General features: G+C 51.0%; 2 protein-coding genes across 5 annotated transcripts in view; one reads left to right on the top strand and one right to left on the bottom strand.

Annotated features, from left to right (window-relative positions):
* The window catches only part of MIGA2 (mitoguardin 2), a 38,925-nt gene that overhangs the window by 13,495 nt on the left and 394 nt on the right, over window positions 1-25,036 (bottom strand). Inside the window, exon 2 of the mRNA XM_065737527.1 lies at window positions 5,137-5,246. The gene's annotated coding sequence lies outside the window, so the exon portion shown is untranslated. The remainder of the gene's footprint in view (window positions 1-5,136; window positions 5,247-25,036) is intronic.
* On the top strand, window positions 302-23,472 carry SH3GLB2 (SH3 domain containing GRB2 like, endophilin B2). 4 transcript variants are annotated; one of them, XM_065737531.1, is made up of 11 exons: window positions 302-394; window positions 8,178-8,319; window positions 8,677-8,805; window positions 9,965-10,098; window positions 10,570-10,662; window positions 14,248-14,310; window positions 18,346-18,369; window positions 20,471-20,560; window positions 21,045-21,145; window positions 22,173-22,437; window positions 23,053-23,472. In XM_065737531.1, the coding sequence occupies exons 1-11, from the start codon at window positions 332-334 to the stop codon at window positions 23,158-23,160; spliced, it is 1,212 nt and encodes a 403-aa protein (XP_065593603.1). In that variant the 5' UTR covers window positions 302-331; the 3' UTR covers window positions 23,161-23,472. The 4 variants fall into 4 exon arrangements, with proteins under 4 accessions (XP_065593603.1, XP_065593604.1, XP_065593605.1 ...); XM_065737532.1 differs by lacking the exon at window positions 14,248-14,310; XM_065737533.1 differs by lacking the exons at window positions 14,248-14,310; window positions 18,346-18,369.

A 25,036-nucleotide genomic window follows, 5' to 3' on the forward strand; every position in this document is an offset into this window, starting at 1 on the left:
TGGGCGCCGTCTGACAGCTCCCACCGCGACCACCGCCCCTCTTAAAGGGGCCGCGCCCACCCGGGGCAGCCCCGCCGCCCGAGCCGTAGCCCGGCTCTCCAGACCCGGCAGACGGCTTCCGGGGTAACACCGCGCTCCTGCGCTGCCTGCCGTGTGCGGCACAGCCCGCGCGGCCGTCTCTGAGCCGCGGGGCCCCGCCGGTGAGACAGAGCCCTTTTAAGAGGCCACGGCGCCGCTCGGGGAAAGCATCGATCGGCGCTATAAAGGTCCGAGCGGCGGCCGCGGTGACAGCGGGGGCGCGGCGGAGGTGGCTGCGGCAGCGCTGGGAGCCATGGACTTCAACGTGAAGAAGCTGGCGTCGGACGCGGGCGTCTTCTTCTCCCGCGCCATGCAGGTGGGCCGGGCGGACCGGAGCGCGTCGCCATGGCAACGGGGGCTTCGGGGAACGGCGCTGGGGGCGGGGGAGGCCCCGAGGGGAAGCACCGCCCCAGCCCCGGGCTGCCGCCGCCGTCCGTTCCGCCTCGGGGCACCGAGGGCTGAGGGCAGGGGGAGAGCAGTGGATGTCGGCTGCGCTGTGGTTGTTCTTTTGAAGCCGCTTTTAAATCTTGCGGGTCGCTGTTTTAACCGCGCCGAGCAGAAGGACCCGGCCCGCCCTGCGGCCTTCTGGCGGGCAGAGCCGGGTGGGTACGGGCGGTGATCCGTGGCAGCCCCGAGGTCCGGGGAGCTTCGGAGGTGGGAAGGGGCCGCTGGAGGCGGAGCAGACTGAGGTGGCATCGAACCATCCTTTAGGAACGCGCGGTCTGCAGCCTGTCAGGGATGCAGCGATGTCCCGAAAGCTCAGAGTGAAATAACTCGGCTCCCTGCGAGGAACAAAGCGCGCAGCAGGTGGGGAGAGGTGGCTGCCGAGCCTGCCGGCTCCTCGGGCGATGCTGGGAAAGTGGCCCTGGGCAGGCAGCACGGGAGAGAGGCAGATCGGAGCTGGTTGGCATCCTGCCCGAGAGCTGAAGTCCTGCTGGCAACTTCGGCTCCGGGCTTCTCGCTCTGCCCGTGCTGCGGGGGTTGGACAGAGCAACTTGTGCAGTGGCTCTTTCCTGGCTCTTTTAGGCACTGGTCTCCTGTGAACCAGGAGATACCATCTCCTGTAATCTCGCCAATGAGTCATATGTTACCAAAAAATAAATATTAACTACAGGTGCAAAATAAGGAGCAGATGGAAGGTTTAAAGATGCTGTTCTCATGCAAATGACCTTGATAGCAGAAGAAAGGAAGAAGTACTGTAAAGAAACCTCATGTTTAGAAGGTGTATTGTAAGTCCCTGATAAGTGTTTCTTCAGCTTCAAGGCGTAGGAAGGAGACAGGCATGGGAACAGTGTCTGCACACCAATCCTGGAGCAAGGAGGCGTTTATAAGTAGTGGCTTCTGCTTGCTACACCTACTCCACATCATCTTGTATATGAATATTAATGTGAGTAGTTACAGTAGTAATTGCTTGAAACAAAATGGTCACTGCTACTTGTGCACAGCACACGTGTGTTTGTGCAAGCCAGGGAGACTGAGAGGATCTGCCTTACTGAGGTGGAGAACCACTTTCTGGAACGTGGTTGCTGGGGTGAGCAGACCCACTTGGGCTGTCCCCAAAGAGCCCTCATCCAGCATGGGTCAGCATTGCTCTGTCACTACCAAGAGCCAGAAACAGCAGATAAGGTCTGCTGCTGGCACTGAAGATTGGGTTAGTAGCTGCACAGCAGATCTTCCAGGGGATGAATAAGAAGGACCTGGCTGGAATAAGCTCTGTTTCTCTAGCTCAGGGGATGCTTTCTTCAGCTCCAGGCATTTAACAAAGTGCTGCTTTACTGGAACTGCAGCAACTGGGAGATAAATGGACTGGCCATTATGTGCTGTGCCACTCAGACAGCATTAGCTATTGCTGTCTGGCTGAGGTGTCTGGCCAGCACATGACAGCTTACCTTGTAATGAAAAAAAGGACTGTAGCACTGCTGAGCCTTCTGAAGTGGGGGGGGAAGGGGGAAAGGAGGCAGGACATGGCCAGCAAACCACCTCTGGAGTGATTTCCAGAAGCTGAGTCCAGCAGCAGTCCTGGTTTGAAACCTGCCAGGTATAACCTGAGGTAGGCGCTGGCTGAAGGGCAGGGAGGATTTTTGGCCTAGGGTTAACCTGGGTCATGGCAAAACAGAACCTCAGCAAACCACTGCCACCTTCACATGGCTTTTCTCACCTCAGGCACCACTCCTGCCTGAGGAGAACAGGGGCACCTTGCTGGGCTCACTCTCCCGGGGGGAATGCCAGCACCACATCCAACAGGAGCAGGGCAGGCATGGCCATGGTGAAGGAGCTGTGCAGTATTTCTCCAGAGCTATGTATGCAGTAACAACAGGCTGTGTACTCCCCCGCAAGGCAGTGTCCTGTGGGCTTTATGGCATCTCTCAGAAAATGCTTTTTAAAAGCAAAGCAGTTATAAGCTGAAGTACAGGACAGGGGCAGTTGTAAGCTCTGATGCCACGAGAGTGGGAAATAAACTCCTAGGCTTGTACAACTGTATGGATTAAGAGCTTTTCTAGGATTCAGAATCCCAGATGAGGATTTACTATACTGACACTTGTTTCACCAGTTGCTGCTATCTAGTTAGCATCCTCCAAAGGATGCAGTTATGTTCCTAACAGCCCTGGCACCTGCAGACAGGCCTCACACGAATCGTTCTTGCCTTCACTGAAGGAGAATAAGACATTTTTTTTTGGTCACCTGCATCTTTCAGTTATAAGTAAATGGCCTTCATCCCAAACCTCCTCAGAGGACATTATGACAGCAGTTCTGGCCTTCATGTAGGAGTTAGCATCTCTTCTTCTGAAGGTGACACATTGGATGTCTCTGCTCTAGACAGGCTGCAAGCCAGATTTTCTGAGGGATGTCTGGAAATAATTGTAGGTGTCTGTCTTCTATCAGTTCGAATGGAAAGTCAGTGGGTGCTGACTAGAGTTACTGCTAGCAGCTATATGTTGACTCGTTCCATCTTGAAGCTCCTAGGGAAAGATGGACTCTTCCATCTGCCTGAACTCTAGTGATAAAGTAGACTTTTCCCCTCTGCTTTCTGACCTTAATGGCAATAACTGGAGACCTTAAAAATCAAGAGTACGTGAAGTGATTAAGGAGAGGGTTATGAAGGCAGGAGGCACAAGACAGAGCATGTTTCCATTAGAAGCATGTCCGTTAATACACAAGGTTACATCCTTTCCTCACTGCTTTGCTCCTAAGTTAACAAAGCTGTCCTGTTAATGGCTTCCTTCTGTCCTCTAGCACAGTTTTACTTGGCTCACAGCCTAGCATTTCTGACTCCCAGTGACCAAACACTTGGAGCATACTCTGTACGTAGTCCAAAGCAGCTGAGATGCAGGTAACTTCTAGATGCCAAGAGGCAAAGGCTTCTTTCCTAATGTAGCCCTATATGGGATGGGAGATGGACTAATGGCAGAATCAGCTATCTCTGATCACCAGAAGTGCAAATATTTACAATACTCTGGGCATTAAGAAGCTGTTAGGGTGCTTCAGAAAATCCAGTGGCCCAAATACACTGGCAGATGCAGCAGACAATTCCTGGTTTCAGGCTCTTGGTTCTGGTTTGATCCTTATGACCTCAGGTGGAATACAATCCCCCTATAATGATGTCTCATAAATAATGTTCAGCTGAAAAAGCTGGTGACCCAGCAAGTGGGGACAAGGGCCTGAATTCTGCCACCAGGTGCCCTGCAGAGGGGCTGCACCCACCCTGACAGAGCTGCCAGCACATGAGCTGAAGGGGAGAGTTTGGGAAATCACAGAAGCCTGGAAGACACCAGTCAGTCAGGCTGCACTGCTTAAAACAGATGTAGCAGCAGTGGGATTCATTCCCTTTGGCTTTAAGGAAAGGAAGGTGCTAATGCTTTCAGCAAAGAAACAGCGTGCCATTTTAAAGCCTAACCTTGGTGGCTCTAAGTAGCCAGGCTGCAGGCACAGCTGTAGTGCAGAGGGATGCATCCAGCTCAGGGCCACTTGCTCGCTCCTGAATTCCCAGCAGTGTCTTTAACAGCTCTCACAGCAAAAGAGCAGTTTTCCCTAAGCTGTGAATGCAGCTGCCCTAAGTGTAGTCCAGCTCAGCTGTGCTTCTTGCAGTCTGCCTGTTGCCCAAGTGTTGCTCTCCTGATCTGCCAGCTTGCATGTTCACTTGGTCCCTGATAATGCATCTAGCATTCCTGCTGGCCGGCCAAGCCTCCCAGAGGAAACCCAACCTTTGGCTGAATTATTGATGCCCTGGAATGCAGCATGACTCTCTTCTTCCTGGAGAGTGAGAGTGGCACTCAGCAAAAGGTTGCCCTGCATTATTAATCACTTCATCAGCTTCCCTGCACAAAAACAGAACTGGTGCTCAACTGGGTCAGCTGCAGGAATGCTTCTTGCACAGCAAGACCTGGAAGCCTTGCAGCACTGTCACCTGGTCCCAGGGCAAGGCTGTTTCTCCAGACATCTAGAAAACAAATGGGAATAGTTCTCGTTCAGCAGGACTGAGGAGCTTAAGGTTCTTCCCAGGCACTGCAATTGCACGGGCTTTGCACCAAGCCTGTAGGGCAACTTTAGTACAACCAAATAAGGCTCCCATTTGTACCCATCTGATGTATTTGGAGCTGAAAAAAAAACCAACAAAAAAAAAAAAAAAAACCAAAAAAAAAAACCAGTGCTTTTGGTACAGGAGCAGCAAGATACAAAATATCTTCAGTCTGCCTTTGCACAGTTAGGAGTTGTGACTGTTGGTGAGCCTGTCTGTTCCCCAGCATCTCACAGTGGAGTCATATATCTGTCCAGTGGGAAGGAAAAATGCACTCAAATTTTTCTAAGTGTTATGAAAACAAATTCCTAGCAATAGAAACCCTTTGTGTGGAGAGAGACTGGGGGAGTTTTGCTTGAATCACTTGAGCAACCAGATTTCACAAACTGCTGTTTTTCTACCCTGCCTTTCCCTGGCAACGCTGACTTAGGCAGGCAGGTAAGGGGATCAGCAGCTGGGACCTGTTGCCACCTGAAAGCTCAGATCTCCACTTGCAGCAGACATGAGAGAACCAGCTCATAGGATAAGGCAGTGTAACTTACCTCTAATCTCCTTTGCTGGCTGTTGCTTTCATCTGATCTTGCTTCTACTGAAAGAGGTGGTCCTGCTCTCCTCCCCTGCACCCAGTAATGCTGTGAGTTTTCAGCTCCACCTGAAAAATGATATTAGAGAAGAGGTGAGCTGAATCCACAACTTCCTACACAACTCCAGGATTGTCAGACTCTGCAGATGAGGACACAGAAGTGTGCTGTGGGGGAGGAAGGAGACACCTGCAGCAACCCACAGCAAAGTGGGCCCAGTGCCCTGAGGCTCTGCCCAGGTCAGAACCTTGCAGCATGGCCAACTTTGAGGGAGGCACTAAGGGAACTGAGTGGAAATGGAGTAACAGCCTCACTGTGTGTGAGCTGCAGCCTCCCATGCTCTTGCACCCACTTCATAACATTCATGCCCTGTTTTTCAATCCTGAAACAAAGCCTGAATAAGAAATTTTCTGGCCTGACCCTTTGGAGATGCAGGCTGTGACTCAGATTCCTGCCCATCCTCCCTTCTGGCATAGCCTAGGCTCGCAGTGACCATGATGTGCCCTCAACCCTTGTGCAAGACAAAGAGCTATAGTGTTTAATGTGAGATAAGAACAGAATGACTATGAATCCTGGCTGCTCCCTGGACTAAAGCTGTGATCCACACTTCCAGTGCACCAGGAAGAAACGGTAGGCTGCAGAAAGCAGTGAAGTACAGGGATGCTTGGAGGTGCTGCTTGTGACTATAGCAAAGCTCTCCAGGGTTGAACTGATTCAAGAGCCCAGCTATAGCACTGTGGAGGGCTTCAGCAGTGATCTGACTCTGCAGCAGTGCTGTAAGGAGCAGACTGAAATCGGGTGATGAGAAATTGGGGTTAGGCTTGACAGCTCCAGGGCAGATGCTGGTGCAGGATGTGTCTGAACTGCAGGAAGAAGAGCTGAGCTTTAAAGAGATGAGTTCTCAAAAAGCTGTCGGGGAAAGGGGGGCAAGGGAGACTGTTATGCTTGCATTGGAGAGACTTGGCTTGTTTAAGAAAGCTCTTAAACAGATGACTCCAGTATTGGTGCCAAATACCTGGGAAGTCCCAGTTTGCTGCATGGCAGTGACTCAGCCCTGCCTGGCAGAGCCTGAAAACCGCCCCGAGCTTCCAACAGCGTCAGAGGAACAGCTTCAGCTGCTCATGCATGTCTGAAAGCCATGTGTGCCCCCAGAGACAGTCACAGAAGTTGAGTACAAAGCAATACAAGCACCCTCTCACTCTGAATAGGCTTTTAGCCATGTCCAGCAATGACCACAGGGCTACGGCAAGACCAAGCTGAAAATAAACACCAGTAACCAGAGGCTACTGGTGCTGAGAAACAGACCAGTGAAGTGATCCCTGGTCATGTCTGGGTGAGACTCCTCTGTCCCCAACAGGCTGCAGGAGGGAATGGAGCCGTCCTTGCAGTTCAGCATCCTTCACCGCTGACATCTGACAAAAGTTTGCTGGCTCTAGCTTGAATCTTACCCAAGCAGGTCACTGGGTAAACACACCTGCAGGACTTGCCTATCTTGGGCATCTAGCAGTATTTGCACATGGCTGATAACAAAGCTCCTGAGTGCTTGTTTGCCTCACATTCTGGTCCTGGGCTTGCTCTTTCTGACTTTGTTCCCAGCACTGGCCTGGATATGCATGCAGCTGGGGCTGTTGGGCAACTCTGCCTCCTATGCCATGGGAGCAGTGCTTGCCAGAAAGCCTTTGAGGAGGGACAGGGGACACCAGTCCAAAAGCCCATGAAGTGAGCTGAGCTTTCTAGCCATGTAGAACTGAGCTGTGAGGTAGGGAAAGAAGGTGCAGGTGGCAGTTAGACAGGAGCTGTAGTTCACCTGAGAGTTTTGGCCAGCCTATAATCTCCTGACACCTAACTGAGCCAGGTATTGCATAGTACCACATGCTGATAACTGAACAGTGGCACCAGGAGCCAACAACAAGGGCTAAAAGGACAAATGCAGCCTCCATAGGGTCCCAAGTAGCACAAGAGTCTATTAATATGATCTAACAAGATGCTGGTTCCATCAAGAGCAGGAAATTGTGCTTAAAAATGTGAAATTGGCCAGCTTCACTGAAACAAATGAAGTATGGTGTTGGGAAGAGAGGGAATAGTCTCATCCCTCAGAAATCTCCCAAGGAAGCAACAGGAGGTGCCCAGACCATCTGACACTGTGCCTCCAGACTGACAAATCTTCTGTCAGGTGCCACTGCTCAGTTTGAGGACACTGAGGACTTGCACAGCCTGCTTTTCCCTGCTGCTGATTTTATACATTGGGAACTGGGAAGCGAGTGAGAGTCCCTTACCAGTAGGAATCTGAGTGCTGAGAAAAGTTGGACACCATTATATTTCTCAATACCCTGTGCCATAAACTGTCCAGCCACCATGAATCCTAGAGGAAGCATTGAACTGTCACCTGCTGGAAGCATTTCTATCTAAATCCTGAGTCTAAGTCTCCTTAAGCCCCGGGGGCTCAGTCAGCAGCTCACTGCCAGCGAGGCAGGAGGTGAGCTGGTTGGTGAACTCAGACACAGTCAGTCTGATCAGCTCTGTCAGAGCTCTGTAGTGAAACAGGCATCATGTATGTGCTTGTCCAACAAGTTGGGAAGAAAGCCTGGCCTGTGGGATGGCAGTAGCATTTCTGATCCCATTGGGTTTGCAGGACATAGGACTGCTTAGGAGAAGGTGAGGGGAGGCAACACATTGCCTTATCTGGAGGGTGTATGTCGCTCTCCAGTATGAAGCACTTCAAGCCACGTGCACGTTTAAATTGACTCCTCATAAGTAGAATATTATGTACCAGACTATTTTCCTTTATAAAAGTTACTTATCCTGGCGCACCTCTCAAACATGGTCTCTATTTTTAGCTCAGTGTTTGTTCTGCTCTTGGGTAAAAACGAAATTGCTCTCTTCCCCTGAAAGATACCTGGTGAAAAAGGCTCTGTAGCCTTCAGCAGCTCTTAATAGCTCTGTAGCATATCATAACCTTGCTCAGTAGAACTGACTGTCTAATGACTACCTCTTCCCTGCAGTTTACAGAAGAAAAGTTGGGCCAGGCTGAGAAGACTGAATTAGATGCCCACTTTGAAAACCTTCTGGCCAGGGCAGACTCAACTAAGAACTGGACAGAGAAGATCTTACGCCAGACTGAGGTTCTGCTACAGCCAAACCCAAGTAAGTCCAGCTTAGAAGATGCTTGAAGGACAAATTCACTTGCATCTCAGTCTTAGGATGTGCCCTCTGGCAGAAAGCCCTGTTCTGTTGGGTTTGTTGGAGCTAGAAGAAGCGTGTCTGCAGGACCTGTCCTTCATCCCCTGTGTAGCTAGAAGGTGGCTGGCTGCTGCCCTGCACAGCCTGGCAGTGCTCCTGAGGACTGGGAGGTGGCTAGTAGGGTGGGAACACCTTCTCTCAGAGCTGGTGTTTGCTACCCAGTGCATGACTGAGGGCTGTGTGGGGTGGCCACCACGAGTGCCAGTGCCAGGGGTCTCTCCATCTTCCATCCTGTGACCACTGGTTACTTACTCATTTCAGGTGCCAGAGTAGAAGAATTCCTCTATGAGAAACTTGACCGGAAGGTTCCTTCCCGGGTCACCAACGGGGAGCTGCTGGCACAGTACATGACAGAGGCAGCTAATGACTTCGGGCCAGGGACACCTTATGGTAAGTCAGCCTGCCTAAGCCCCTAATCTGTCACTTCCTTAGAGGGCAGTCCCACGGCTGTTCTGGTTAAGACTTCCCCAGCATGCCTCGTGCAGCAGGGTTGCCTGCTCCACCCATGGCAGCCTGCCTATTGATTTATCAGCACTGTTGCAAGAGGAGAGTCTGCTGTACTGCAGCAGCAAACAGCCCACCAGGAGGAGAAAGGTAATCCTACTCTGCAGCAAAGCATCCTGTGCTGTGGGGGAAAAGGGACAGAGTTCTCCCTCCCCCTTATACAGTCCTGACAGAGCTAGAGAGGAAACAAAGACTTATCTGTGACCTGTGGTAGCCAGTGGAACTAGTTATAGGACACAGAAACTGTTTGATGCTGTTTGTGTGACTTTCTAATTTAGCCTGAACAAGGAGTTGCACCGAATGGCTTTAGCTTTGTCCAGTCTGAGGACTTTTCCTTTGAGTGTGTCCCACAAGGGAGAGGGTGAATAAAATCTTTCTCCAGCAAGAGAACAGGATAACGTATTTGAGAAGGTCAGTATTTGGCTACAAGCCTTAACAGGCCCCTTCCTGATCATACAGCTCATCTTTCTGTTCCTAAATCATGACTGTTCCCCCTCTCTAGGGCTTCTTCAAGCAGCAGACCTGCACAGAAGCACAGCCTTAACTTCCAGCTGTCCTTGCTTTCTGCAATGAGCTTTGTTTTGGCTCTCCAAATCAATAATTATTCAATAACAAACCCTATTACAGGGAGAACAGCTGTAACTGCATCTATAGCCAGCACTGCCTCAACTGGATCCTAATCAACTCATTTTTTCTGCTCTGGTGCTTTTCAGTTTGCTGTTCTGTTCCCGTGCCTCTGTTTATAAGACAAAGATTATATTGTCCAATCAGATGTAGCAGTGAAAGAACATCAAGGGAATAAGTGCCTCAGCAGATAGATAAGATCAGAGCTGCATTGGGAGTGGCTGAGAGGAGGTCAGAAGTTAAAGGCAGACTGAAGTTAGGACTAAAGCTGGTGTGGTACAGGGATGGTCACCTTGTCCAGGCATGGCACACTGTCCCTTCCATTCCCCAGCACTGGAGCCTGGTAGCCATGGGTGAGTTGGCTTAAGCCAATGCAATGTTAATTGGTTTCTCCTGGAGTTGAAGGCTCCCATTGTTGCAGGGAAGACCTTGATAAAAGTTGGAGAGACTCAAAGGCGCTTAGGTGCAGCAGAACGGGACTTCATCCACTCTGCCTCCATCAACTTCCTGACACCACTGCGCAACTTCCTGGAAGGGGACTGGCGAACCATATCTGTAAGTATGGTAGCAGGGAAGGGGAAGCTCATCACCTCGCCAGAGACAAGGAGGGAAGGGGGAAGTAGTGCTGGAAAAATGCATTCTCCTTTCCTATGAGAAAAGAAGACCTCACATCTCTCACCCTGGAGAACACAGGGAAGGAGGAATGTCCATGCTAGATCTCTTTTGGGCTCCCACTGCCACAGGGAAGGACTGCTATTTGATATGCATGAGGGAGCTGAGTCCTTTCTTGACCCCTGCAGCTTAGTGGGTACCACAAGTCCACAGGCTCCTGTCTAGAAAGTTAGCCTGTATCCCTAACAGGCAGGCACAAAACTCTTGCTAGTAAGATGAACATAGCAACTGCTCGTTTCTCACAAGCTCTTTTTGCTAAGGAAATAGGCTTGACTACCAAATGATGCATTGGTCCTTTCCCTTCCCAACAGCTCCTAAACATCCTGCTCTTATCCCCTATTCTGTCTCTTCCAGAAAGAGAGGAGGATCCTGCAGAACCGCCGCCTGGATCTGGATGCCTGCAAAGCAAGGTTGAAGAAAGCCAAAGCTGCAGAAGCAAAAGCAGCGGTAATTTTTTCCCTCATCCCCTCTGTCCTTCTGGCCACTGGGTTTGGCTCTGTGTGGACAGAAGTCAGGCTGCCCTACTATGCCCTGGCTCTGGCAGGTATAGGTGGGAGGATTTCTCATTTGCTATGGAAGGGAACTGTAAGCAGGAACGACATCAGTTCCTCAGATACCCTTCCATGGGAAAGTTATTGAAAGAAATAACTCTGAGCAGCCAGAGGCTGGAAACTCACAACCCACACTCCTGTCTTCTGACTGACAGTGGTTCCTGGCTGTTCAGGTTCTAGCTGGGTGATTTGTGTCAGTAACTGTGGCCGTGTCTTCTGAGAACTTGCTAAATTTCCCTGGGGATCTGAAAGCAAGCAAAGAGAGAGCTGAGCTGGAAGGTGTACAAGAGGAAAGCATGCTGGGGCTCTGCACCAGTCCCAGGATTTCAGATTAGTTATGATTTGGCCAATTTGGTCTTTCCCAGGCAGAAGTGTTGAGGCAGCCTTTAAGGAGTGGCCAGGGTCAGACTTGCTAAGAAGAGGCCCTCGCTACAGCCTCTCTGTTCTCATTGTTCATGGTGCTGTCTGGTTACAGGCTGGTATTCCTCTCTGGCCTTGGAGAGTTCATGGTTGGTAAACGTGAAGCTCCCAGGGCAGTGCAGAAGGGAAGCCAGTGTCCCACAGGCCTGAAAAATGGAGATGTGGAATAAGCACTGCAAAGTTCTCTGAGGCTGAGACCTGTCAGCTCAGGGCTGTTCCCTGGGCAGAGAACAGGCAGAAGGAGGCAGAGAAGAATGTAGCTGGGCACAGATAAGTTCCCTGGAGGGCACTGTTGAGGCAAATTGCCATCTTGTCCTGCTCTGTCTGTTGGCATGAGGACTTGCTAGTAGAAGCTGTGACCATTGCTTTATCTTAGGCACTCAGAGAACTTGTGTGCTTCCTCCCTTTCCACTCTCTTCCTCTTTACCTTGCTTCCAACGTGAAGTGATTTCAAGGCCTCTCAGCTTTAGAAAGACCATTGGATGAGGGATTTCCTGTAGCTAGAAAAGACAAACCTGGTCTCCAGACAAGATGCAGAGCCACTGGAAGGCTCTGCAAGCCATGCTTGAATAGCTCTGCTTCTTTGAAACAGATTACCACAACAGAAGAGCAACCTCAGCTGCTGTTGTGGGCACCCAGCTCTGATCCAGCTTAGCTTGAGGGTGAAGCCTGAGGCCACGGATCTCAAGGTCCCTTACTAACTACCAGGGGACAAGGCACAAGCAAAGGCATGGAAGGGTGAACTGCTGCCTCAGCACCGGGCAGGTTAACTCATGATGAGACCAGTGCTCCCTGTAACGTGCCTGAAATCCTGTGCCATACCTCTCCATCCAAGCTGGCCTGAAGTACTGCACCTTCCCCAGCTCACCTCTCTCTTGCTGCTGTTCTCCTTTGTAGTGCAAAACTTGTGTTCCCACAGCTTTTGTCTTGTGACTGACTGACCCTCTGAGTTTGCTGCTGCCCAGGCCCTTAAGCTGCTGGACAGGTGTCTGGGCTTGTGCATTTCCCTCAGACTCTGTGCTTTGTCCTTCCTGTTGATGCTGTTTTGTTTACTAACCTTTTTGTTTTGTTTCTTTGTAATTTGCTCAGTGTGAGGGAGATGTGAGTATTGACTGTGCTAACAGTGCTGTGATTTTTCTTTAACACCTCTCATTGTCTCTTTCCCATTTTCAATGGAAATTCATAACTCCCTTGTCCCATCAGTAGTGGCCCTGGAGCATGTGCTGGTCAGGGCCGTGGATGCCAGGGAAAGCTGTCCCAAAAGATGTGAGCATCTGTCAGCTGCCTGTAGCTCCTCTAGAGCAGGCACTCAGAACACTGCTTGCATGCAGTGTGTGAAGGAGGCAGGGGCTCACCGGGATGCACTCAGGCTCCTCTGGCTCCAGGCAGGAGGAGATATCTGGGTGGTGAGTCCCTCTCCTGGAAGGGAGGCAGTCCAGAGACAATGACAGGCAAGTTGATCTGGTTGTGGTGCTGTTCTGGCCTTCAGGCTCCAGGGCTCTGCCCATTTTCTCTGCCATATGAGGGGGAAGGGGAGGGAGGTGTTTCTTTTCACCACTGCTTGCAAATACAATTTGCCCATGTACAGGAGTGCAAGAGCAGCTTGCCTCCTTCATCCCATGTGCTGTGACTAGTTTTGGGATTCAGTGGAGAACCAGGAAAAGGGAGGAGAGATTTCTTAACTTGCTTTTGATTTTAAGACAAAAAACCCAACAACAACAACGCTGCTCCCGTGGAACATCTCCTCTCCCCACAGGGAGGAGTCAAGCTTAGTTACAATGCCAGCCTCAAATTTCACTGGTGCCTTTTTCTCCCTTATCAAGTCTGACTTACAATAGGAATCACTCCTCCTGGTTGCTCCCTTCTGCCATCCCCAAAACTCCTTGATGGTTGAAAAATCTCTTCTTGCTGGGACTGCCTGAATGCTCTTCCACACCCCAGTCACTCATCCCAGCAGGCTGCTCTGGGCTGCTGCAGCTCCCAGCTAATGGGGTCAGTTGGTATAAGTAGATCTGGGTGAGCCACAAAGAGATTAACCTGGGAGAGGAAATGTGGGGCCTGAGAGGATTACAAACACAGCAGGGTTACAGCTGACTTGTGTGCCTGCCTTGCACCCCAACCCATGGCACAATAAGGGCTGGGCCTTATCCATTGCACTGGTGTGATGGTCCTGAGGTAGGCTAGCAGGTTGGCTCTTCTCTGTGTGACCTTACAGACAGAGGCCATTCAAGGAGGACTCCTAATCTCTTCTTAGCTGCAAAGATGATTGTTCCAGGATGGCTAATGAGTCCCCCACTATGTGGGAAGATGGACCGGATTGCCTGCATTCCCAACAAGGAAAACCTCTGGAGTGCTAAATCTTCCTGTCCCTGGGTAGATTGGCTGCTGGAAAGGGGACTTGAATTTCCAACTTCTAACTTGAAAAATTGCACACTGCCTTTGATGGCAGCAAAGCGTTGGGTTAGATCTTGTTTGGTCATGCCATGCACCTCACTGAAAATAGATCTGAGCTGAGAGGCTTGGTGAAAAGTAAGTGTCTCTCCTTAAAAGGTACTACAGAAAGTATGCAGTGGTGCTAGTGATAGTGTCCTTTTCAAGGACAAGGCCCTCACACTTACTTCTAGGTCTGTAGATGGGGGGAAAAGAAGGTCCTGTCCACTGGACTGAGCCAACATGAGATGAGCAACCTCATGGCTGCAAGACAATGGGAATCATATTCAAGACTGTGCTGTCTCATCTGCGCTCCAGCTGGCTGCCACGTGAGCTAACAGCTCTAAGTACAGGGAGTTTATAAGAGCAGAGATATCTCCTGCTCAGGTACCAGATGTGACCACATGAGCCTGTCCTCTTCCTCTTGCACAAACCTGACTTCCACCTGGGGCCAATTTCCAAGCATCACTGCCCAAACTGTTGGGAGACTTCCCTCCTACAATCACGGGAATCTGAACCAAGCCCCCAGCACAGACTGGAAACAACAACAGCCCCTTATTCTAACTGTTGCCCAGCTGACTCCTGTCAACTTCTACATGACTTGTACATGAAACTCTATTCCCCCTACTAGGCTGTGCCTGACTTTCAGGAGACTAGACCTCGTAATTACGTTCTCTCCGCCAGCGCATCAGCGGTAAGATTGTTTCCTCATAGATGTTGCCCCTCCAACCTCTTCCTGCCCCTCTCTCCACCTGACTTAATCTCAGACCTAGTGCTCTGCTGTTTTCAACATTTTAATGTGACATGGGATGCCTGGAGTTCCTCTGACTCCACTGTAAGGATGCAGGTCACCCTTCTGGGAGCGCGCTTTCAGGATCTGGCACGTTTGCTGCTTGGTTTGCTTTCCACTTTCTCTCCCGGTCTGCTTCCACATTTGAAGTGGGAACCTTCTGACAGTGTTTCTATTGCTAGTGGAGCAACTGAAAGGAAAATACCCTCAAAGGTTAGCCTTTCTGGATGGTCCCAACCTTATAAAGACAACGCACTGGTAGCTTGGAGGCTTTCTGGCCAGTCAAGGAAAGCAAAGGTGAAAGAGTCTGCCACCTATGGTGCCAGTAACCTAGCAGGCCGACAGTACAGGCTTGTCTGTTCTTCAAATACACATCAATTCTTTTTGCTTTCAACTTATTGCCTATCCTCCTGGTGCAGCTGTGGGTGGCTATATACCAGGCACATGCTGGGGTGGATGTGTGGCCTGACACATCTCTACTGTGTTGCACTGAGTGGTTGTGGTCAAGCAGTTGACTTTCTGTGCTGTGTTTATGGCTCCCCATTGCACAATGTCACATTTCTCGTTAAAATGTTGAAAACTTATCATCTTGCTTCCTAAATAGTGTTCAGAACAACACTGATGCCTGTTAATAGAATAACCTGGGACTGAGAGGGCTGGGAGGGCAACCTACAGGATACAAAAATGCAGTAGGCTCAGCCTACTAGCAAACCAAAACCCTCACGGTAGCAAGTTTGATTTGGTTAATGGGGAACCCATCCCATTTGGAGAAACAGGTATGCCTGGGCTGATAGCATCAGTGTTAGTTCCCAGGGGGATGTCCTGACCTTCTTGGAGAGTGATGCTGGGATCAGAAATAGCTTTGCACAAAACTAGAGAACTGTTTCAACAGGTCACTGGCTGGGTGATGAGGCTTCCTGGGAAGAAGCTGATACTGGTGATGCTGCAGCAATTACTCAGTTTCCATCTCTCCTAGCAGTCAGTCTGTGGCTTCTCTGCTGGAAAGGTCTGTTCCAAGGACAGTGCAGATACTGCAGTAATGGACTAAAACTGAACTCTAGGAGAATCAGAATTCTGAGAAACTGGGCTTTCCTTGCCACTGAATAGCTCTGACCGAACCAGCATATCCTGATCATCTCTTGAAGCTTTCTAAAGCAGACCAGAAGAAAAGCATTTGCAAAACGTGCATTAGCATCTTGCAGAGTGCCCAGATGCTCAGTCAGTCATCGTGTCTAGTCATCATTTAACTGCAAGCTGATCTGCTTGCTATACTGCAAATCTGCTATGGGAGCAGATGCCAAGTAAGGTAACATGACAGGGGAAATGAATTTGGGTTTTTGCTAACCCATGGGTGTCTGCCCTGGCACATCTCTGCCTAGGTCAGTGATCCCTGTTCAGAGCTCTGCTAAGGAAGCTCTGACAGCAGAGATGACAAGGGGCAGGTAGGGCTCTAGATAAACAGTTATCACTGACCTTGATCATTTTGATGGTTGCACAGGAGCACCTGTGGCAAACACCCCAGCCTAGCCAGCAGCAGTCCTTGTGGCTTCCAAAATACCTCTTTCTGAGTTTGCAACTGATGGCTGAGTGCCACCTTGCATCCAGTCTGCACTAGCAGGGTGGTTTTAAATAGCAATTGGCATCTCTAAGTAGTAAAACACAGAGTAAGCCTCAACTGCTTCCCAGCTCAGTGCAGCCAGGACTGCTCTGCAACACACACTCTAATCCCAGCATTCATCCCAAGGAGTCAGACATTGCAGTGGTGTAGGAGCATTTCATACTGTTGCTTGCTTTTTTTCCCAGGCCAAAGTCCTTTGTACCACTTCTCTGTCAGTACACACAGGTTGTAGAGCAGTTGTTGCTGTTAACCTTGCTTTTAACCTGTTCTTTTCTGGAGGGAGAGATTGCTTATGCCCAGGTAACAATGTCATCTTGCAGGTGAGTAATCAGGTCAGCTCTTCCCTGGGCCAGATAACCTCAGCAGGGACAGCTGAACTCTAATTTGGATTCTAAACTTACATTGTTGCTGGGGAGAGGTTGATAACCTGGTGCTTTTATTTTTCCCTTCTGCAACAGGAGGGCCTAGCTGGAAATACATACAGCTGGATACAAGTCCCTTAACTCAGCCCAATTTTATTTAAGTTGGAAGCTGAGGAGCAATTTCTCCTCTCTCCCACACTGACCTTTTGTTTGTGTGTAAGAAGGTACATCCCTTTCCCTCAGACCCTGCCCCTTGCAGTGCTGTGCATTCCTAGGAGTGATTCCAAGAAAAACATATTGAGTACTTTAAGAGGGTTCCTCTGGCTTGAGCCGGGGTGGAGGAAGGCACAGGTCATGGCATCTCTTCTGCCCTGGGTCTGTGAGCACATGGAAAGCTTCCCCTGCTGCCCTCCAGGGGTCTTATGCCAGAGCAGCGCTTCAGGACAGGGTCTGCTTCTGAGCTGCCTGCAAGGACATCTCCTCCATCACTGTTCTGGAGCAGGAGCCCTTAGACTGAGGGAGGCAGGGGCTTGTGTCCCTGTGCACGGCTGGAACTGCCCAGGCCTCATCTGAGTCAGAGAGTGACTCAGGGTAATAAAACATCCACCCGAAGGATGGAGCGAGCACCTGGCCTCACTGCACTGAGTGCTGCACCAGGGACAGCCTGCAGTAAGAGGACTGGCTGTTGTAACTCTGCCCAAACAAGAAAGAGACGCCAGCCAGGCTACTCACCATGACACAAGAGCAGGACCACAGATGAACCAGCAGAAACCAAACCAGGATCAACAGCTTCCAGCTCCAGCCACTCCCCCATAGCACTGGTGCTCCTTATATCATTGGTGGGGCTGCCACAGCCCACCTGAGGGCAATTCCTGGAGGATGAACTCCAGCAAAGTTCAGCTGGGAGATCCTGGGCCTAAACAGAGGGTGTTGTACCCACCCCCAGCATCCCACCTGTGCTCCAGCAGTGCTGTGCTCAACATACCAGGTCTGCAAAGGCAGCAGCAGGAGTGAGGCCATCACCCCCAGCCCAGGGTGCTTCCAGGAAGCTTTAGTGGCATCTCTTCATGCTGCCAGAGCTCAGGAGCAGTTGTCTGTTGAGGAGAGGCCAGGCCAAGGACCTCTGGGAAGGATCAATGTGTTTTTCTACCTCTTTTCTCCCTTGCCCATCGCTATGCATGACTTTTGTCAATTGTTTCTTGTCCCGGAGCCAGATCCCAGCAAGCAGCTGACAGTGCTGTGCTGCCCCAAATGTGCCCCTGTGGGGGACACTGAAAGGAGATGGGAGACTTCTGGGGAAGTCTGTCTGAGGAGCTGTGTGCTCTCACGTGCAGGGCTAGAGGAAAGCATCCAAGGAGGAGCACGGGAAGGATAGCATGATGTTCTGCCTGGCTTGCAGGCAGCATCCAGCCATTGCTTCCTTCTTCCTGTAGCTGAACGTGACCGCTGGAAGCTGCAGGCTGCCTGGATTCTGAGCCTATTAAGCCTGAGCTCTCCAAACCAGTGGCTGGGGAATGCTAGGCTCTGTCTCAGGCCCTACCTGAGAGCTCAAGCAGCTCTCCAGTCTCACTGCACTCCTATCAGAAGGACTGTCCTTCAACACCACGTTCTGCAGGCTTCAGCAAAGTAACCCGTGCTCTCCAGAGCAGTCTGCTGCTTAATCTTGTTCTCCTGAAGCTCATTAAGAGCAGTTATCTTAAAAAAGCTGGCAGGAAGCAGAGCTGGGGTGCTGGCTGTGGTGGCACAGCCTTGCTCTCCCATTGTGAAACCGAGCTCAGGAATGCAGGAGCGAGGGGAAGGGCTGTGAGCCTGGCAGCTGCTGCTGGGTGAAGGGCTGGCTTGTCCCTGGAGCTGGCCTGCTGCGTCCACGGAGCGTCCTTGCCCGTTGGTGTTAATGCCGAGTGCCTCTCGACGTCTCCAACACTGATCTCCTTTCCTGTTGCTCTGTGGTCCCCACAGCTTTGGAGCGACGAGGTGGAAAAAGTAAGTACCCAGCTGAAATTGTGCTCAAACCCTTCGGGGCGTGCAGGCAGTGGGTGCTGCAGGTTCCTCCCCACTCGTGTGCACCCACGGGAAAGCTGTCACAGCAGTCCTGATGCCGTGGCTGTACTGCTCAGTGCAATTCTGACAGCAGCTCGGGGCCAAGCTGCCCCTGGGCCAGCTGAGCATGATGGACTTCCCAGGCAAATGATGATTATGAGGTGCACGGGTGTCACGGGAGCAGAATTGTGCTGTGACTGCTCTGCTCTGCTCCTGTAGGAAGGGCCCTGCCTGCTCCAGTTCTGCATGTGCTTTGTGTTACACCCAGCACTCCGTTGCCTGCTTGTTCAGGGAGCTCTGGGCAGAGCTGGAGCACAGAGGGTGTCCTCGTGAGCAGCCCCTGCTGATGGAGGCTCTGTCAGGAGGGCAGGGTGGGAGGTTAGGAGCCTGCTATGGAGGTCAATCTGCAGTCAGAGCTGTACGTTCCCTACCGATGGGATCCGTGGGGCCAAGTCCCAGATCTCGTCAATATTTTGGGTTTTGTAACTCATCTGTGAAGATGGATGGGCTGCTAGTGGACTGAAGACCAGGGTGAGCTCTGTGTGGAGCTCCAGCATGGTATTGGGCTTCCAGAGGCACCTTCCCATTGCTCTTCATGTGTCAAATACCCCCAGCAGATGGTAGCCTGAACTGCAAGGGGATAGAATGGCACGTTCCTGCATGCTGTGCATGAGAGCATCCCACTGCTGCCTGACTCTGAGTGCATCGTGAGAGCAGACCGTTCTTACTTTAAATTCTTCTTCAGCCCCTCAGATGAGCTGACTGCGTTCAGTTACAGGTGTGCAGGGCTCTGTTCCTCTAGTCCTGGCTGGACAGTCCAAAGTGTTGCTGCTGTCAGTCACAAGTTTCACTTAGCTCTACCACTACTGAAGTCTCTGCTCAGCAAACTGAAGCAAAAATCTTGGTGCTCAATAAGGCTTTGTACTGAGATTTTCCTAGCATAGTCCCTTCTTCTCCTTTAAATAATCCTTTTTACACAGAGGATGCAAAAAAAAAAATAGATCATTTGTAGCTTAAAATAGGCAAATCTGATTAAAAGACAATAGGAGCATTTATTTATTCCAGCCTATTCATACAAGAGTACAAGGGGCACCACCTCCCTGGTGCTGAGGAGCGATGCATGGAGGACAGATACGGCTGTTGGTCACCCCGTGCCCTGCGGTGCTGGGGTGGGGACAGCAGGCAGCAGAGCATCACACAGCTCTGCCACTTCTGGAGCCCTTCTCTTGGAAGACATCAGCTGGGTGTTCTGCTACTGCAAAGCTGCCATAGCAGAAATAAGCTGCTTGCAGCTGGGGGAAGAGATGCTCTTCACTAAGCAGAGACTGAGGTGTTAGTTTGTCTTTGAATTCCCATTGTCCACTGCGTAGCTGCCTTCTAATGACCATGGTTGAATTCCTTCTGTTCAGAATAAGTAACTGCCTTCAAGCAGAGGTGTGGGGGCAGCACAGTTATTAACAGCAACTCTGTAAATGCTCCCTGGCCTCAGCCTGTGCTCTGTGGTGATAAAAAGGACATTGGCAAAAGCGGCACTTCTGGGGTGTCAGCAGAGCTCCATGGCTGCGTTGTGGAGCAGCCTTACAGGCACGCTGACAGCAGGAACTGTCCTCCTTCCAGCAACACTTTGCTTGGGGTGGATACTGATGCTCAGCCCTGGTTCTTGGGGCCCTACAACAGGCAGTAAAAGGATGGTGGTAGCACCTATGGGCTTTCCACCTATCTCAGAACTTCTCCGACCTCGTGTGTTAATTTAGGAGCATCCTGGCTTGATGGTCTTGAGCTGTCACGCCATGAGCTGCAGTGATTCAGTGTAGGATTGAGCAGGAATGAAGTTTTAACAGCCAAAGACTGCTGGGATTCCCACCCAGGGTGTCCTGTGCCTGTGTCACAGGTGCACATGGATCCTACTGAGCCAACACTACACTCATCTCAGTGCCAAAAGGGGTAAGGGGTTAGAGGAGGAGGTGGGTATTGCCTTCCCCTGGATAAAGCAGAACAGGGGTCCTTGCCTTTGCTGTGTCAAATGCCCTGTGCTGTTTTGCAGGCAGAGCACGAGCTGCGGCTCACGCAGACCGAATTTGATCGACAGGCGGAGGTGACACGTCTGCTGCTGGAGGGGATCAGCAGCACACACGTGAGTCTTCTGAGGTAGCTGGGGAGGGGGCTGAAGGGCTGCGAGGCCCTCGGCTCTTTGGAGGAGGCTGCCAAGGGGATAATGAGCCCTTCATCAGGAGCAGGCATAGAAGAGCTCGTAAATGTAGATGCTACAGCAACCTCCTCCACAGGCTTGGAATGCTCATGCTGAAAGCACAGTGAGGCACACACAGGCAGTGCCACTGGGATGCCCAGCCCTCGAGGTGACCCTGAGCCACCAGGACCTTGTTCTCTCATGCACGAGGCCATGTGCACACTGCTGGAGTGCCAGAAACAGCCTCCTCTCTCCTATCACCATTGGCCTTCTGCAGTTTTCCCAACTTGACAATAAAATAATTCAAGTCGACCATGTAACTCTTGTAAATACCAGCCTACACAAGTCTGCTGCCCTTGGGGTTGGTGGTAGCTGCAAGAAGTGTCCTGGCACCCAAGCTCAGCCTGGCTTCTGGTCCTTCTCCATCCAGGTGAATCATCTTCGCTGCCTCCATGAGTTTGTGGAGTCTCAGACCAACTACTACGCTCAGTGCTATCAATACATGCTGGACCTGCAGAAGCAGCTGGGCAGGTGAGACAAGAAACTGCTTTTGCTTCCCTCAGGGGTACTCCCTTGTCTGTTTGTCACCACTTCAGGCCTCCTTCCTCTTTGACAGCAGCTTTTACCCCCCCACCTTCCCCTCCCCAGGCTCTGACAGAGCTTCTGAGCTTACAGAGCGCCGACGAATGGTAGCACATCTAGAGCAGGCTTTACCATTTGATTCATCTGAGATTTATAAGTTCATCTTAAAACATGATGGCCAAGAGTCTGAATGTTCTTCTAAATTAGTTAAATGACACAGGAGACAAATTCCCGTTGCCAAGCAACAGCCCTAAGTGTGCTGAGATGCAGCAGTAACCCGTTCCATGCTGCTGGTCCCTGGGTGTGGGCAGGGCTCTTTTCTCTGTTCCCTGTTATGCTGGTGGCCTGACCCAGGAGGGGCCTCTGATCATTCACTATTCCTGTTTCATTCTTTTCCATGCTTGCAGCTCCAAAGGAGAAATGTAAGTAAAATGTTACACCAAACCAGTTCTAAGAGCTCTGCTCAGCCAGACCATGGTGTCTTTGCAGGCTCAGTACCAAGGCCAGCAAAGGCCAGAGCTGCATTCAGTGCAGAAGGGGAAATCTGCAGATAAATGAGACCTGGCTTCACTGCTGTCTCTGTAAAGACAGCCTCAGAAGCCTCTGGTTGTGGTATCTGGTCAACAATGAGCGTTCCTGTCCTGAAGAACTAGCAGGCTAAACAGAGCAGGGCACAGCAGGGCAAAGACTATGGACCCAGCAAAACTGCTGCAGAGTCTGAAACAGCACCTGCCAGGAATGCTCTCTAGTGCCATGCTCATAGGCAGCACATTTGCTGCCAGTCTTGTAGAGCACTGGAAGAAAAGTAGGCAGACCAACATTACCTGTTGCACTGCCTCAGCACCTGAGCACTGAGTGCTTTCCCTGCTTTAAGGGCACTACGTTCCAGTAGGAGCATCATCTCTGCACCATAGCTACTGAAGGGAAGAGCTGCTGGTTCCTCCTCACCCCACTCTGCTCTTCTCTCCCGTGTCAGATTTTCAGGCACGTTTGTAGGGAACGCAGAATCCACATCTCCACCCCCAGCTGCTGCCTCTCCTCCTGCTGTCGCTGCTGCCACTCTCCCCGCAGTGCCTACTATTCCAGTTGTCCCCACGATTGTTGGGGTGCCTAATACTGTGGCAGAGAGCGTGCTGAACCCAAATGAAGTCAAGCCTCCTGCCAGCGGGACGCGGAAGGCCAGGGTCCTGTACGACTACGAAGCAGCTGACAGCACCGAGCTGGCACTTCTTGCAGATGAGGTCAGTCCCTTTTCTTCACACTGAATTTTGCCCTAATTGCCCACCATCTCATTGCATGCTCAGCGAGGTCTTGGTTTTTCCTGCCTCGAAACCTTCTCTGTTTGGATCTATTAATAGAATCTTCTCCTTGGCATCCACTGAGATGCACTGAGTTTGTACTCATGGCTGTGTTCACACCACTAAGTCCTCTTGGAATACTGTGTTGTACCCAGCTAACAAAGCACCCATACATTAACATTTACAGTCTTCACTGAGCCCCTCAACCCAGGCTGGCTTTTGAGAGCAGTGGGACGAGCTGTGGCTGCAGGCCTGGTCTATTTGTGCTGACAACAAAGGCAATTCAGCAAGCTGCAAACTGTTCTGGTGACCAGACCTCTGTCTTCAGAAAGGATGACATGGCACTGTCAAGAAACCCAGGAGGCAGAAATGCCTTTTCATTCTCCAAATTGACTTAATGTAGCAGGGATTTCAGTGGGCAGTGATCTGTTAAAGCTGCAAACAGTCCCAGGAAGGTTCCAGGGGCAATAAGTGCTGCTAAACAAACCTCAGTACACGTCTGACTGCAGTTTGGGCTGTCTGCAGAAGGTCCTGTCTAACACTGTCTTCTCTCCACAGATGATCACTGTGTACAGCCTGCCAGGCATGGATCCAGACTGGCTCATAGGGGAAAGAGGGAACCAGAAAGGGAAAGTTCCTGTCACTTACTTGGAACTGTTAAGTTAAATGCTCCCCCACAAAGAATGTACAAACAGAATGCACCCCTCATCTCCTGGCACTTCTAACGTGGATTTCTTCATCAGAGACCATTGCTCTCTTCAGGGTTGGCATTCCATTGCTAATATGGGAATTGTGGGGAAGAAGTGGTAACGCTGTTACAGAAAGGTTGTGGGAAAGAGCCAACGGCACCCAGGAGTTCATTCGTAGCAGTGCAGCCTGCTTTGAGGTTAGTCTCGATGGTGCAAGATTCCTTGATTACTTTTTCTACCCTGCCCCAGTCCTGTTTATCACGGTGGCTTTCCCAGGCCCAGCAAACTGTTCCCTTCAGCTGCTGCTCACGGAGTTTCAGTTTCACTTCCCTTGTGTTGGCTGTCAGCTGGTGCCTGTCTGCCCTTCCCGTCCTCTGTGGTAGAAAAGCCCGAGTCAAAGCATCAAGCATTCCAGTGGGGAAGTGTCCCACACAACCCTGTCACGTAGGCTCTTCAGGAAGCTGAGTTAACAACTAAGAGCCAAGTTAACCCCCACAGGAAGAGCAGTAACGAGGCTTCCTAAGAGCCCTGCTCGCTCCAGTGGTGCCTGATGGCTTCTGTTAGTGCTGTCCTCTGAAGTTGGAATGCAATGTCTTTGAAGACCAACCTAGTAACATAGGGGCTGTGTCAGAAGTCAAACCTCAGTGCAAGGGACCATGCATTTTGCTTGCATTTCCTCTGAAAAAAGCACTCTCAGACTGCACAGAGTTTACAGGCTTTGCTCCCTGTGTTGCCTGTCCTGGCTTTTCTCCAGCGTCTGCTCAGGCATGTTTCAGCCAGGCTTTACTTTCACCCTGGATGACCGATGTAACCAGCACCTCCCCTCCCCCATCAGCAGTGAGCAGGTTGGTGCAGGACAGTGGGGGGCAGCCCCACTTGCTGTGATCCCCAAAGAGCCATTCCTGGCTGCACACACACCTGACAGCTCAGGCTGCCCCTGGTGCAGGTGCTGGGTTAGCTCACAGGAAGGGGTAAGGTGTGGCTGCATTTGAATCCTACCATGCTCTTTTTAGCCAGAGCTCAGCTGCAGGACTGCTGTTGCTGTGTAACTAGTTTTCCACTTAAGCTGGATTGAGTTCACCTGCACCAGGCTCCCTGTTCACTGCCCCCCCCTCGGTATGTCAGAACTAACTTTGCTTGTTTAATATCTTTTGCACTTTCCCCAATGGTATTGTGACCACTCCAATGTAACAGGGCACTGAGCTCCCGTGTATGTAGGGCTCATGGTTTTCAGCACTCATTTGCCAATAAATGAACTGCCTGTCCTTCTGCCTCAGTGTGTGCCGTGGGCTCAGGGCTGCTCCAGCCGTGCCGGGAGAGGAGGGGCTGCAGGTCAGGTGTAAAAGCAAAACACAGCTCCTAATCCTTCCTGAAGCCCTCAGTGTGCCTGAAGCTCGTGAACATCTTTCTGGTTCCTTTCCAGATGAAACATCCCTGACTGCAGGGCTGCAGCTTCTCTGCAGATACCTATTCCCAGGTCCACTTACGTCCCTGTTATTCCTCTCTGTGCTATACTACAGAAAGAACAGCTGCAACACTTAACGATGCAGAAAATGCATCTCTTCCCTCAGAACAGGCAGGAGGAAGTTACCTACACCAGCACTCCTTCGCCTTGGCATTGGGAAAGGCACAGGGAAGGTCAGGTGCTACTGCTACCTCGGGTTTGGGAGTGATGGGCAGACAGATTACACTCCTGTCTGCTCAGCTGCAGGCGTGGTGAGCCACCCTCTGCTTAATGCTGCTCCAAAACCGTGTGTGCTGAGGGGCAGGTAAAGGTTCAGTCAGAGATGTAATGGCTCTGCCTAAAGAAACAGCAGAGCTCTAAAATATGAGTGCAACCGATGGCATCTGCT

The sequence above is a fragment of the Cyrtonyx montezumae genome, unplaced genomic scaffold, assembly GCF_038088225.1.
Source record: "Cyrtonyx montezumae isolate F1298 unplaced genomic scaffold, pur_monq_1.0 scaffold_20, whole genome shotgun sequence".
NCBI lineage: Eukaryota > Metazoa > Chordata > Aves > Galliformes > Odontophoridae > Cyrtonyx > Cyrtonyx montezumae.